The sequence below is a fragment of the Mercurialis annua genome, linkage group LG6 (genome assembly GCF_937616625.2).
Source record: "Mercurialis annua linkage group LG6, ddMerAnnu1.2, whole genome shotgun sequence".
NCBI lineage: Eukaryota > Viridiplantae > Streptophyta > Magnoliopsida > Malpighiales > Euphorbiaceae > Mercurialis > Mercurialis annua.
The window spans coordinates 40,743,447-40,759,128 of record NC_065575.1 but is presented as its reverse complement, the minus strand read 5'-3'; the positions used below and the strand labels follow the sequence as shown (position 1 = coordinate 40,759,128).

The window sequence follows — 15,682 nt, the reverse complement described above, 5'->3', positions numbered from 1 at the left end:
ACGGCAGGGTCGTCGTAAAGTGTATGGAAAAAATAAAAAACGACTCCACTGGGGATCGAACCCAGAATCTCTGGTTTCGTAGACCAGCGCCTTATCCATTGGGCCATGGAGTCCTTATTGATACACATTTCACTTTAAGTTGTAATTATAAAATAATTTCACAACACACCCGGTTCTCAAAAATTATAAAAGATCACCTATTTAACAGATTTTTTGATAATATTTAATATATATTCTAATTAAATAAGTATAATCAAACAATAATCTTAAAACAATTATAAATTTTAATACAACAACAGAACTAATAGATTGTATTATGTGTTATAATAGGAGTACATTTAACCATATATAATAATTTAATTAGTTGATATAATTAAAGTTTATTCTTGCTATATATTCCCACCTTCTATGTTTTTTTCAATTTAAATACAATCCAAAAAATATAACACCATATATTCCGACTTTTCGTTTGTGGTATATATAGATTAAGTGTTTATACAACATCGTTTTTATTATTCACATGGCCAAAATAACATCATTTTTATGAAAAATAACACATAAATTGCAAACCGGATTATATAATGAAAAGTTTGAAAAGGCTAGGATGTGAGGTAAAACATTTCTTATATTATTGTGTTTGAATCCAAGAAAAACGTGAAAGATGGAGATACATAGTAACAATAATCTTATAATTAATAAAGAGTTTAAAATTGTCAGCCCTTCGATTAAGGTTGTCTCACCGACAAGCGTTTTCTCTGTACCTTTGAAGATAATGAGTGAATGATGCATCATCATTCGTCAATAGTACCGCACTTAGTGGCATTTCTGTCGGAGTGATTACGCATGCCCATTGCCACTACTCTATCACCACAAAAATTTGTTTAGATTAGGCAAAGATTATATGTTGGAATGTTATAATCATTTTTTTATAATATGTCAATTTAAATTTTGTTACAAAATCAATTATGAAGTTCTAAAATGTCAAGAAGAACACAATGGTAGCAACTCATAATCAACACTCTGAAAAACCCATCAAATCTGACATAAGAAATAAACAAAATCCCACTATACTATACTAATACTATACAATCTTTGTTTAAAAACTTGTACAAACATTAATTTACACAAATCAAGAAACCGAGTGACGCCTTCTTTTCTGAAACAAGAATCTTGATTCTGAATTAGCCTTGCCACCACCTCCGACAGCCTTAAGACTATTGATTCTGAATAAAGAATTGAGCTTGCTTAATTTCTTGGTAAACGATTTAAACATTTTATTCGCAGGATGAGACGAACGGACAAGTTCTTGTTTCATCGACACGTGATCTTTTTCGAGATCAGTTAGTCTCATTCTCATTCTTGCAACTTCGAGTTTCAATTCTCTGTTCTCTCGTCTTACCGATGCATAATTGTCTCTCGGAGATATTGCTCCGCTTCCTCCACCGCTACCGGAGCGTTGCGGGAATTGGTGACCGTTGATTCCGCCGAAAAAGAATTGATTATTATGTCCTCCGTTCATTGCATTTCTTAGCCTGATTTGCTCGAAGTATAGAACCTGAACTGCCATTTGGACTGGTAATCTTTCGTTTTGCGCCGCGTGGCTGCAAGCTTCTTGTGATAGTTTCTGACAGTCTATTGTCTTGCAGAGCCTGTACCTTTCTGAGTCTTTTACATTTGGATGAACCTGTAAAGAGGTGTATGCAAAGCAGAATCAGAATCGAGTCTGAAACACCTGAAATTCTAGGTCTTTTTACAGAACGATTACCTTGTTCAGGTTCTTACGTTTTGGTATCAGAATTTTCATTTTTACATCAATGTGAGATCACTATAGCAATTCAAGATAATAATTGCTTATGTGGCAACAGAATCTTAGGCAATTATTGGCCTGAATTGTTGTAGTAATAGTTGACGTAAAAACGAAGTTCTGCTACCAAAATGTAACAAATTAAACAAATGTAACCATTATGTAAAAAACTTATAGTTCGCTAACCATGAATACTGTAACCTGAAATGGAAAAGATTGGTAAGTAGAGTTACTTTGAGAAAAATGTCAACAGCTCTGTATAATCCATCGCTGACTACGCGAGCATGGTCCGGAAGCAATTCTGCAAGTGATATGAACTTTAATGGCATCAAATTTGAATCCAACGCAATTTCCGCTAGATAATTGTCTAGCAGTTTTGATACTTTAAGAATGGAGCTTTGTTTCGGAGATGCAGGGCTGTCGAAATCATAAACCATTTCATTTTCATTGTCTTGATCATCGTCATCGTCTAAGTTCAGAAACATGGAGAAGATTCTCAGGATTGAATCTGTATCATAAAGGGTAGTATGGGAATTACTATATGAGTTTGCTGGAATTAGAATGTCTTCAAGAATTGCTTGATCTAATTGAAGACCGATTCGTCTTTCTAAATCGGATCTGCAAGAAGTAGTTGCTGATGACGATATTGCAGTTTTTAACAAACTTGACAGAAAAGCCATTGGGACTAGACTTTTTCTTGATTGAGTTGGTAATAGACTGACAATTGCTTCAACAATTACTCTTTGTTTCTTCTGCAACTCTAAGTCTACGAGGCTCGATTTGATTGAATGCGAATCTCGAATTATAAGCGGGCCTTGAAGCGAATTATGTGCGTAATTCATCAGAATCTTGCTGATCATATCCTGTTTCAACCCTTTTGACTTCACTGCAGATAAAACTCTCTGAAAGAAATCAAGATTTAACATAGCAAGCGATTTTCCCCACCAATCTGATGGCGTTTCGGGTTCTATATTCGTTTGTTTCGAAGGGTCGAGTTTTAGCAAACCCGAAGTAAGCTGCTCTTTGCAAGCATTGCTTGCAATTGCATTGATAAGCCTATTAACCAGATTGATATCTTCTGATATAGGCAAGAGATTTTCGCAGCGGTGAAGAACAGAAATCGAATTTGATATATTCGGAATCACAGTCTCCTTCAGATAAGATTCACCTCGAGCTTCAAGGTTTTTCTCCGCGAAATCTTCCGTCATTTCGAGAAAACGAGCTGTGCACAATATCATAGCAACATTTGAAAGTGTAATCTCAGTATTTACTCCATAACAGAATTTTGCAGCTAGCTCAAAAGCCTCTGATCCGCCCGGAACACCTGGTATACTAATGCGCGAAATTTTTGTTTCTTTAGTTTCCAATAACAGTTTTCGAATCCTTCCGCTTCGAGAAACGAGAGGGAACTGCAAAATTTATTTTAGTGAATAAAATCTGTTTTAGATTGTAATTTAATATAGTTTTTAGTTTACCTTGTGAAGCGAAAAATTGGATGATCCGATTTCGACTGTGAGATCGCTCGAGACGTCGGAAATTGGCCTGCAAGATGGCAGAATGATTGAAGAAGAACTGCAAAATAGAGACAAGAAAATTCCAAAATAATAAAGAAAAGATTGCATACATGTTTGTTAGTGGCAATAATTTAGAGACCATTGTACCACTGTAGACCTGAATTCCCATTTTTGAACTCATGATTTTGCCAATTAAGTGACTAGTTTTAATCTGTCTATAGATAGACCAGCTGAAATTAATTTATGGACAATGTGATCTTTGTTGGTTTTATGAATCAGACATAGATGGCCCAGATTAGAGTAATGACAATTCAATTATTACAGAATGAGTGGCCTATGCCTAACAGTACACTGTGCAGTTAGCCTATCTTATTCTCTAACTTGTACGGAAATTTATCGAATCTTACATTTCGATATTTCGTTTTCATTTTCGTGCGACTTACCAGTGAAGATTAATAGAATTTTTTTAGTAGACTCGATTCACCATGTCATTATTGTACATATACAATTGTGTGCGTGTACCGTAAAATCGGTCAGATTAGATTGATAAAGGAACTAACTCTTTCCAAAATTCAAGCTAATTATAGTCAAACCTATGATCAAGCTTCCAATCTATTTTGAGAAATGTAGTTAATTTCATGCATTTTCAGATAAAGACAAAACTTTTGTAGTACTTTTGACTTCTGCTATCACAATTCTATTTCGATAGAAAAATAAACGTGGAAAATCCTTTTTTAATTATAATAGAGCTGTTTTTAAATATGAAATTTTTGATGTATTTATACATACCTAATTAATCATTACAGCATGGTAGAATTCAAAACAAAAAATTAGTAACAAAACAAATATTACAGTGGAAAAATAGCCATCATGTGTTCTAGGTACTGGAAATCGAGTATGAATGACCGGCAGTAGAATCATGATTTGTTTTAGTCCGCGCTAAAATTTATTTGACCATTTAATTTATCTTATTCTCTCGGCAGTTCAGACTTAACTTTTATTTACTTTTAATTTCGCTATAAATTCTACCTCTTTTTCTTTATAATTTTCAAAAAAATTCTAAAATTTCGGACTGTGTCCGGACTAAAGCTACTCAGACTTAAGGTGGTTTCGCCCCTATAAATTAAAGACTACTGACAAAATCAGCAACTTAAAGAAATACACTAACGCAAACAAATTTGTACCCAACACGGAAACAGAAACCTGAAATAGTAGAAAACAGTCGAAACTATACTTTTTACAGTTATAAATATAAACTTCGGAAGTTAAAAAATATTTTCGGAAATAGAAATGCGGAAACGTAGAATAATTCGGACAAATATTTTAGAATACGGAAAGATTACACGACGAGTTAAGATAGTTACTTACCATTCAGTAGCATGTCGGATACTGGAATTCGGACGAAACGATCTCTTCCCCGAAATACTTGGCTTCAATTCAGCAATGGTAATAACACCCATAATCCCTTTCAAATTCAGACCAAGAACATAATTTTAATACTTCATATACTAAAACAAGTTAATTAAAATATTTTTGTGTCTCTGTTTGTGTGGGTTGAAAGAGTAAGGAGAAAGAAAGAGTTTAGGAAGTAGTAATGAAATATAGTAACTTTTAATTATGACTTTTTATAATCTCTAATTAAAGTGAAGAACTATATGTTAATGTGTTTGCACTTTTCGGTGAAAGGTGGTAACTAGTGAGTGAGAATTTGCTTTTTACTTGAGAATTTTTTGCAGCATTAAATTTCTGAAGAGATGCACTGCTTTTGGGTGATGTAATCATAGCTAGTTAAAGCTTTACCTACATATATAGATTAGCTTAATTATATCCGGACTAATTGCGAAACAAATCATGAACTTTTGCGTGTTTTGTAACTTGAACACGAACTGTTAACTTTAACAATCTAAAATTGTTAGTATTATTTTATAATTTATAACACCGATTAATTTTCTAATTGAAAATATTGATATGGAAGTTGGAACAATGGATGACATAACTGCGGGTGGGTAACAAAACAAAACCAAACTGAAATGTAAAACTGAACCGAACTGATATTATAACTATGGATTGGTTATTTAATCAATACGGTTTGGTTCCGTTTGTATTTGTATATAAATATTTGGAATCCATTTTTTGGTCAGGTTTTGGCATTTTAAAAACCGAAATAACTAAAAAAATCAAATAATAAAATTAAAAAAAATAATATACATTCATACATTTATATTTTTTGTCTTAATTTTTTAATTATATCTGACACATAAATTAATAAATTTCATACAATAAATAAATATGCTAATAAACATAGCTGAACCAAACTTTTCCATTCGGTTTGGTGTAATATGAACTTGTATTTTGGTTCTTTTTTAAGATTTAGCAAATTTTAATTGGACAGTTTCAGTCGGTTACAAATTAAACCGCACCAAACCTACCGATGTGCACGACCCTAGTAATAGCAGTCCACGTCATTATTTTTTATCATAAAATTAATTGGTATTTCAAATAAAAAAAATTAATAGTTGGTATTAAAATTATAAAATGTACTAAAATTTATGACTTGTTTTGCAATTAATCCATTTTATTAAGTCTATGTATATTATATGTAAAGCATTGCTAATTGATTAAAAGTTGAAATTAGAAGGATGAGTTGGATTACATGTTATGATGAGAGCCACAGTACTCCCAACTTAATCTTGCTTTATAACAGATTAATTAATATAAAGCCTACTTTAGTACTATATCTAAGCTTTTAGCAGAAATTAAATATTGCGCTTAATAAAAAGCCTATGTACAATAATAGTCATTTATTTTCTTAACTTATACTTTCAAATTAGTCATTATGGGCACAAATATTATATCATTTCGACCAAAACAATGTCACCAGTTAATTGATTTTCGAAAGCTCTAATCATTTTTTAAATTTAAAACTTTGTATTTTTTATCAATTACGACCAAATCTTTTAATTTTTACAATTATTTTCAATAAAAAAAAAAATTACAATTATGACCAAAACTTCTACTTTTATTTTTTAAATCCAAACCTTTCAGTTTTTTTTATCAATTACGACTAAGTGTCTATATTAACTGTTTTTAGAAGTTAAACGATTTCTTAAAATTTGGTCATAATTGATAAAACATGCAAAAGTTTGAAGTTAAAGAATGAAACTCAAAATTTTGGTTGGAATTGCAAAAAAAGATTTCAAATTGGACGTGATTGTAAAATTTAAAAAAATTGGTTGTAATTAATAAAAGATGGAAAGGTTTGGATTTAAAAAAATGTCATAAAAATTCTCTAATTTTACACGTTTTCTCAATTTAATCACGCCTTTTAATTAAAATTTGTTATAAAAATACGCCAACTTTCATTTTTTTCCAAATTCATACACAGTGCTGAGATGGTTCTCATTCATTGGTGTAATTTGCTGAGGTGAAAGTCATTTTTAACCAATGAATAAATGTCACGTCAACATTGTGTATAGATTTGACAAAAAATTAAAGTTAGTGTATCTTTATAACAAGTTTTAAAAGACGTGATTAAATTAAAAAAACGTGTAAAGTTGGTGAATTTTTATGAGTTTAACCCTTTAAAAATAATTAGACCTTTTCGAAATTATTGACTACCGCCTTATTTACTGTTATTACCAAATTTTAATTTATCATATTTTAGTTATTAAATTTTAATATTATTTCAACGCGATTTTCAAGCTAAAAGATATGTAACAATCGGTTTTGCTTCTTTTTATCAGAAATATTTAGCTTGAATTCTATTTTTGTTGAAATGGTAATTTATCATATAGCAATCGATTTTTGCTTGCTTTTATTGTTCATAATTTGACTTGAAATTTTTTTGTTGAAATAAAATTAAGTTAAAAATATTAAAATTTAACCATCAAAATAAATTAAGACAATAGTCTAATAATTCTGAAAATCAATTAACCGATGTCATCATAATAAGCAGGTTTGGTATTGGGATGAGAACTGTTGGATTAATCATAGCTAAGCATCGTATGATTAAGTGGTAATGATGAATTCTTTGCTTTTGATCTGCAGATGGATGGATGAAATGGTACTAATACATAAAATAGTTGGATTAGTTTAATTTTGTTTACTTGCTTTTTCTTTAATTAATTCCTGAGCATGTATATTGTATAATACCGCTGCTTAATTTATTGTTAATTGCACCCCATAAAGGAGCTTTTTTCGGCTTTGGATTAAGCCTTTTCATTCCCCTTCTCTAAAACAGTTGGCACATGAGAGCATTACTAAAGTAGTTTTACATCTTGGTTTAGCATAATTTACGATTAATTTTCATTAATCTCAGTGAAAGCTATGGGTCAATATTGAATATAGAGCAAATTACGCTAAGATTCTTGAAATATATCATAATTAATAGTTTAGTACCTCTTGTTTCAAAAGTCTATTTAATGGTCTCTTAGTCTTAGCTTAATTTTGTTAATAATTAGGTCCCTCCGGTAATTTCGATACTTATTTTCAAATGATTTGGTACCCACCTTTAATTTTGTGAATGATTTGATCCTTCACTTTTAATTTTATTAAACGATTTGGTCCGTCGCTTTCAAACGATTTAGTACCCAAGTTTCAATCCGTTAAACGATTTGATCCCTCAAATTAACAGAATGATCTCTCAGTTAACGGAATTAAAACTGAGGGATCATTAAGTAGACTTTTAAAATAAAAATACCAAATTGTTAATTATGATATATTTTAGGAGCCTCTAAATATTTTGCTCTTGAATATATAACAATATGAATAATAAGATATAATATTTTTTTTCAAAAATAGAATTGATTGATGATGGATAACGTCCAAGGTAAAAAAAGCCTATTACAAAAATTAATCATATGATTTTTTAAATTTAAGAACAAATACTGAGAAATAAGCAAGATACAAGCAAAATAAAATAACTGAAAAGAAGAAAAATCGAGAACATGAATCTCACAAAAAGTGTTGTCCTAACTTTTAATGATGAATAATGTTCTGTTGGTGCGAGGATTTTGACTTACCACTATCCGATTTTACCGACGATCCGCTTGATCGATCTGTTGTATCCTAACATTTCTGATCCTCTTCGATGAAATTCAAAAGAGATAAATCATAATACATCGAAATTTTTTGGATTTTCAAAAACTTGATATGAAGCCCGAACGATCACTGAAATTGTTTGAATAATCCAAGAAAATCCACGTACAAACCGAAATTGTTCTCACAAAAATTTATTCAGACACAAGATAAACCTCCATCCGGAGAGATTATTTAACAAAAAACCTAAAAAATAAAGATCAGTTTGGCCGAGGATAAGGTGATTTTTCGATCAAGATCGAAAATCATTCTCTCCCGCCCTCCAAAAAAATAAGAAGAAAATAAACTTTTTAGAAAGGAGGAGGAGTAAAAATTTAGAGAGAGAAAGAGTTTAATATAAAAAATTGTCATGATATTTCATTGAGTAACAAATATAATAATTTTATATTTTATATAATTTTACAATTAGTTTTATTTTATTTTACTAAGCATTATAACTAATACTAAATAATATTTTTGTTTTGTTAAACTATTTTTTCTATTTAATAATATACAATTTTGATAATAATTTTGATTTTTTAAATTTTATTAAAATTATAAGCTAAACTGTTAAAGTAATTTATTTTTAAAGTAATTAGAACTTTATTATATTTTTGGAGAGCAAATTTAATTTTTTTTCTGGCCTTATCTAGAACAAGGGCTTACCGAGTGTGATTCTTTAAAACGTTGCAAACGTTAGAGTTTATTTTCTTACAAAAAATTGGATAAGGTTCGATTGTAATAGCACATAAATATTTGGGATTATTTTTGTAATTTTTCTAATAATTTACTACTTTTTTCTATTTTAGTTTTCATAACTTTTTTTATTTGTAACTAAATAAATCAAGCAATAGATTTAAATTTTGAAGTATTTGATAAATTCAGTTTAATTAGATATATAACTTTTTTTGATTCAATTAATAAAATAATTCCATAAATTCAGTTTTTTTATAATCAGAGAGGGAGGAACGCCTGTGGAAAAAAAAATTGGATTTTGTTAAAACATAATTGACTAGCATAATGAATGTCTAAAGCTTTCAAGGTTTTTAATTCTAAATTACTGTAAATTTATTTGAAATTTTTTTAATAATTGCTTTAAAAATCACAAAATTTTAGCATGTTTCGCAACTTTAACACGAATTTTCAATTTTAGCAATGTTAGATACTGAGTTTTAAATTTTTAAAATTCAAAAAACCGAGCGATTCTCCGTCAAAAAAATATTATGTGGACGCCGGAACAGTGCTCATTCTGGTGTCCACATCATCATTTGTTTAATGTAAAATTATTCAGTGTTTTAAACTGTAGACAAAATAATAGTTCATATATTAAATCGCCAAAATTGAAAATTAGTGTTAAAATTACAAAACACATTAAAGTTTGTAATTTTGTAAAGCATTTACACTTTTATTTAATATGAATATCATTAATTTATAAAAAAATTAAAATTAAATTTACTAAATAATATTAAAGCAGATTAAATATAAAGAATAGTTGAGAAATGAAACTTGGATCCGAATTCGGCCAACTGATTTAAAGATCAGTCATAATTTTATTTCAACTACTTTGAATCGAGTAAACCATATGAATCAGTGAATCATCAAACTGGTTGAACCGTAAAAATTGATTAGTTTGCATAATTAAATTTATTTTATTTATTTGTAACTAAAAGTTAATTCCATATAGTATAAGATATAAATTGAATCATTAGAGCAGGGGTATGAAGTAAAGGTTGTAGCCTAGAATTATGGTGTCGTGTCATGGGAGCCCACCATTTTAAAGCAGACATTACACTATAGAATTTCCCTCTTCTGCTCTTTTTAAAATTGCATGTAAAATCTACCCCCTTTCCTCAGCTGCTTATGGATTATGGATTAATATCGTAGGTACAACTTAAGATAATTATGACCTATCAATATGTAAAAATACCTTAGGTTTTGTTTTTCGAAAATAAAATAACACTAAGTTAGATGTTTTTTTTTTGCCAAATGTTATAAATAGGTCAAATCTTTCATAAAAATTTCACAAAAGTCCTGATCTTTTAATTTTGTCGATTTTGGTCAAAAATTGATTATTTGGTTTCACAAAAGTCCTGACCTTTCAATTTTGTCAATTTTGGCCAAAAATGGATTATTTGGTTTCACAAAAGTTCTGACCTTTCAATATTTGGCATGCCACATAGTCGTCACATAGACGTCACATAGGCAAATTGAAATCAAATTGAGAGTTGGCCACAACTGAAACCAAATAATTTGTTTTTGGCCAAAATCGACAAAATTAAAAAGTCAGGACTTTTGTGAATCTTTTATGAAAGGTTTGGCCTTTTTAGGACATTTGACCTTTTTTTTTATAATTGGAGAGAGGAGAGTGCTTGTGGGAGGAATCGAACCCACGACCTAACAGTTTGCTGCTTAGCGCTTATAACATTTAAAATATAGCTAATTGGTCACTAAGTTAGATGTTAAGTGTTAGTATTAATATTTATCTTTTAATCAGTCCACTGGCTATCCTAGGGGTAGGTCGAACCCACGCCCTAAAAAACATGCAATGTGAGCGTTGCCAACTGGTCCAACGCTCACTTGCTAGGTTTTTCTTTTGGATAACCTATTATTAAATCTTTAAATTAAGCATTTTTTTAATTTTTTTTTATGAATAAAATTATATAAAAGCCGTGAGAAGCGGCGAAAATTACTACTTTAAACTTTCGCACAAAAAGCGGCACAATTTAAGTGGCACACTAAAAATTTAGGCAAAAAAAAAGTAGACAAAACAAATCAATTGTTCAAAAATAAAATAGTGAATGGATTCAAAAAGAAATTCAAATTCGAATAGTTAAAACTCCTATTACAACTTTTTAAAATAAAGACTGCTTTAAAGAAGCAATTAAAGATCACAGCTTCCTTATTTGAGACATCACTCCGAAAAATTATGTCGTTCCTACATTTCCATATTTCCCACAAAACCAAATACCACAAAAGCTCCCATACTTTTCGATTGCGACCTCTTGGAACCATGTCCTGCCACTGAATCATGAAATCTGCAAAAGAATAAGGAGCAATCCAAACTAAATTCAATCTCTGCACACCACCTCACCAGATACTCCTAGCAAAGGCACAATGCATAAATAAATGTTCATGCGTTTTCATCATATCACACAACGAACACAAAATATTACTGGAGGAACTATATAACGTTTTACTAAGAAATCCAAAGTGGGAACTCTATTATGTATTATATCACACAACGAACACAAAATATTACTGGAGGAACTATATAACGTTTTACTAAGAAATCCAAAGTGGGAACTCTATTATGTAAAGCCACCCAAATGAAAAATTTCACTCGGGGAGGAGCCTGCGACTTCCAAACTCCAGTGGAAGTAGAACAAGTCTCCAATCTTCTTGTAGAGACAACATTCATTCTGTTATATGAAGATACCCTCGAAGCCTCAAATATTCTGCATGTCGCCGCTGCGTTTCCTGTTTCCTGGACATGTACAACAGCTGTAAATGAAGACTGTAGTTCATTTACCAAGAATTGAGCTGCTGCAGACAGCCAAGTTGCTGATGTATGAGCTGCTGTTGAAGGCCGAGTAGCTGCTGTGTGAACTGCTGCTGAAGGACGACGCACTACTGCATGAAAATTTGCGTGAAGAACATTGACAACAGCACGATGATCTGCAGACAGGTGAGTTGTTGTTATATGAGCTGCTGCATTAAAATTAACATGAAGAACAGGCATGACAACAGCATGTTGATCAGCAGAACCAGTAGCACAATGAGCAACATAATGAATAGAAGAAGACATCTCAGTAGCTGTAAGTGACACAAACTTGCAAAACGACGCAGAAGAATAAATCACAGAAGTTGTGTTCCGAGAAATTATGTCAGTCCCACCTTCAACCAAACATAATAGATTAAATAAGCTTTGCAAATCCTGAAGCAATAAAAGTTCAGAACCTCTTAATCATCGTCGCCATTTCCATTTCTCTCTTAATATCCGCAATAATATAATGCTTTTGATTTGATAGATTAAAAAGTCTCGGAAATAACTTTCTATCCGTACCATTTCTTAACCACTTATCATCCACACTGAAACACGAGCACAATCCCTCACCTTGTAATAAACATTCGCCATAAAAACACTCCACATAAAATCGTCATTACAACATCTCTTTCTAATCCCTTTTTAAATAGTTGAAAATTTCTTTGAATCACCATTAATCAAAGAATCCCAATCAATAATTGTGAGCCATTAGAAATAACACCAAATCAAAGCGAGTTTCTATTTATAAAGCGCAACTTCCAAACCCACTTAAACAATAGACTTTGATTTTTAATTTTTGAGATTTGTAATGCCCAAGCCATCCATTTTATAATCTTGACAAATAACCTTCCAAGACACTTTGCATAGAGCTCTAGAGGAAACATCACTTTTTCAGAGAAACCGCTTCATATAAGAGTCAAGTTTTGCCTGAACTCCACTCGACATGCTAAAAACGTACATAAAATATACTTGCACGCTAAAAAGGACAGAGTTAATGAAAACTAACCTGCTTGCAGGGGAGAGTAAAGACCCCTTCCACAGAGCTAGTTTTGATTTAATTCTTTCCACAACATGATCATTAAACTTATAGAAAAAGTGTCTTTGGGTCCTTATATTAAGAGTGTGCAATTCACATTCTAAAGGCGAATTACTTGTTAAAAATGCCACATAATTAACGGAATTTATAACGAAGATCCAACAAGAGACTTGAAGACACGTTTCTTTTTGAGTTTATGGATTACAATGAGACAAAATTTAGTTTAAAAACTAGTTAATCAAAATAATATAGTTTAAGAACCTAATAATTGATTAATTAAGTCTTTCCTTTTCATTTCTAATCTATCACCATAGCAATTACTTTTTCCGTCCACAAAAATATGTCAAACCAACTTTGCACAAGAATTAAAAACAGAAGTTTTATACCCTTAATTTAATACTCTAGATATTTAAATTTTATTACTTGTATATTTTGGAAACAATAATTATAATTGGAATTGTAATATAATTTTGGAAAGCTAAGTTTATGATTAATTTTATATTGAATAAAAAATAATAATTAATGATGATTAAGAGAATATAAAATAATTAAAATTAATGAAGGACAATAGTGATAATTCAAGTTGACAATTCAAATTAAAATAATAACTTTGTTTTTATTATAGGACACCCAAAATAATAACTTTGCATATCTTTGTGAAACGGAGGAAATATTTTATTTGCTTCCATCTAAGTATTTTTTTCATTTACGGTTTTGAAAGAAAGTGATAATAAATATTTGAATCAAACCGATTTTAAAATTTTTTTTATTTTATTTTCTTTATCTGATCATTTTATCTAATATATTTTGAATTTTTATTCTTTTATGGACGAAGAATGAGTGTTCATAGCACTCACTATAAAATTATTAATTGCGTAAAGTAGGATGTGGAAAATAATTTATTATTTAAAGCGATAGTCACAATTTATGTCCTTAAAAAATTCATTAAATGAAAACCTATCAAGTACTAATAACCTATAAAGAAAAATCAATAAATAAAAATTTAAGTACATGATAAGTCTAAAATTGGTATCTTATACAATGTTGTATTGTAACGAGTAGTGTTTTAAAAACCGGACCGGCCAATCGGACCGGTTGAACTTCAAATTGGTCAATAGTTCGGTCTGAAAAGGCAAAAAATCGAATTTTTTAATTGGACCGGATTGGACCGGTAAAAAACCGGATTGGACCGGTAAAATACCGGTGAACTATATTTTTTTAATTTTTTATATTTATTAAACCAATTGAACCGGTCATTAAACTGGTTGAACCGGTTAAACCGGTGGCCTCACCGGTTCGATTTTTAAAACACCGGTAACGAGTGAAGAGATACCATATTGTATTGGATGTATGCTTTCATACACCGACAAAAGTGCCAATGTATTATAGAATCTGCTAAAATTTATATGAAGGTTTAGTGCCAATGTATTATAGAATCTGCTAAAACTTATATGAAGGTTTACATATGGCATCAAAATCAAATAAGTTTTACAAAATTATGATGAGTGAAAATATTTTACATGTTCAGTTTAAACTTTTTTAAGAAAACGATATTCTTAAAAATGTAACCCATTTTAGGTTATTTTCAGGGTTTTCCCTAAGATTTATTAGAGGTGATAGTGTTAAGTTTTATACAAAGCTGCAAAGTACAGTTCAATTTATTTATTTATTTCAATTGTAGAAGCGCAAAAAAATCAAAATAATTTCTCTTTTTTTTAGAATAATCACGGTATCAATAAACCAACTCCGAAACAATTACATAAATAAGAAATTCAGAAAATTTAAAAAATAATATATATACACCAGTAACAACGCTAATATTTTTTAAAGCCATCAAATTCAACAAGTTAAACTCTATCAATATAACCAAGCAACTTTAGATCCAAACATGGAATTTAGAAGACGGAGTAAGTGCTAATTCGGGACAAGATAAGATTCAAACATGTATAAGGACTAGTTGAGATCAAAATCCAAACAAGGACTAGATCAGTAGATCAGAACATTGTAAGAACAAGACTAAAAAATAAGAAATCTCAATCTTTAATCTCAAACTCTCTACCTGAACGAGAATTATATGAAAGAACTAGTGTTCTTAGCCAGCAGCGTTATACACATCTGAGACAAATTTTCTAACTATAAGAGAATAGTACAATTCAATATCAATATATAAATTAGTGAAAAGAATCATACAAATCACAAAACCTCCTACATATAATCCTTTATGAAAAATCCGACTTTTTCTATTCTTATTCTCTCTCTCTCTAATTTCTTTTCTCTCATCAGATATACTGACTTGAACGTTACAATGAACGACCAGAATTTATATTCTTATGGTCATTTGACGTGTGTTCATTCTTATGGAAATAGACCCAGTACAGAAGACAAATCCAAATCAGTGATTTATCGCATAGTACACATATGAAGAAAAGCTACTCCACATATGAGGAAAAGTCGAATAATCCTCGTAGTTGTGGAGTAGTTTAAAACTGATGATAACCTAGAGAAGTCTCAAGACTTTCATTTGTAAGCCAAACTAGAGAACTCCCAAAACCTTAATTTGCAAGTCTGTCAGTAATAGTTCAATTCCATTTATACAGTTTCATGTTTTTTTTAACTGTCAATTATTACTCAGCGGAGAGTTTCCTTTCGATTTCAACCCATTATTACAATCAGATTGATGGGTCAGTGATACGAATAAAACCTGAAAC

General features: G+C 30.4%; 1 protein-coding gene and 1 non-coding gene across 4 annotated transcripts; both read right to left on the bottom strand.

The window, feature by feature from the left end:
- Positions 1 to 40: 40 nt before the first annotated feature.
- Positions 41 to 113, bottom strand: TRNAR-ACG (transfer RNA arginine (anticodon ACG)). The gene has a single exon. It is a non-coding gene; the product is annotated as a tRNA-Arg (tRNA).
- A 938-nt stretch (positions 114 to 1,051) lies between these two features.
- LOC126685673 (BTB/POZ domain-containing protein At1g03010) lies at positions 1,052 to 4,954 on the bottom strand. Of its 3 annotated transcripts, none has more exons than XM_050379590.2 (4): positions 4,687 to 4,954; positions 3,280 to 3,376; positions 2,038 to 3,213; positions 1,052 to 1,684 (listed from the first exon to the last, which is right to left on the bottom strand). In XM_050379590.2, exons 1-4 carry the CDS (start codon positions 4,776 to 4,778, stop codon positions 1,130 to 1,132), a joined length of 1,920 nt encoding a protein of 639 aa, XP_050235547.1. In that variant the 5' UTR covers positions 4,779 to 4,954; the 3' UTR covers positions 1,052 to 1,129. The 3 variants fall into 3 exon arrangements, with proteins under 3 accessions (XP_050235547.1, XP_050235548.1, XP_050235549.1); XM_050379591.2 differs by having other exon boundaries at positions 3,280 to 3,346; positions 4,687 to 4,952; XM_050379592.2 differs by lacking the exon at positions 4,687 to 4,954 and adding an exon at positions 3,429 to 4,654 and having other exon boundaries at positions 3,280 to 3,346.
- Positions 4,955 to 15,682: the final 10,728 nt, after the last annotated feature.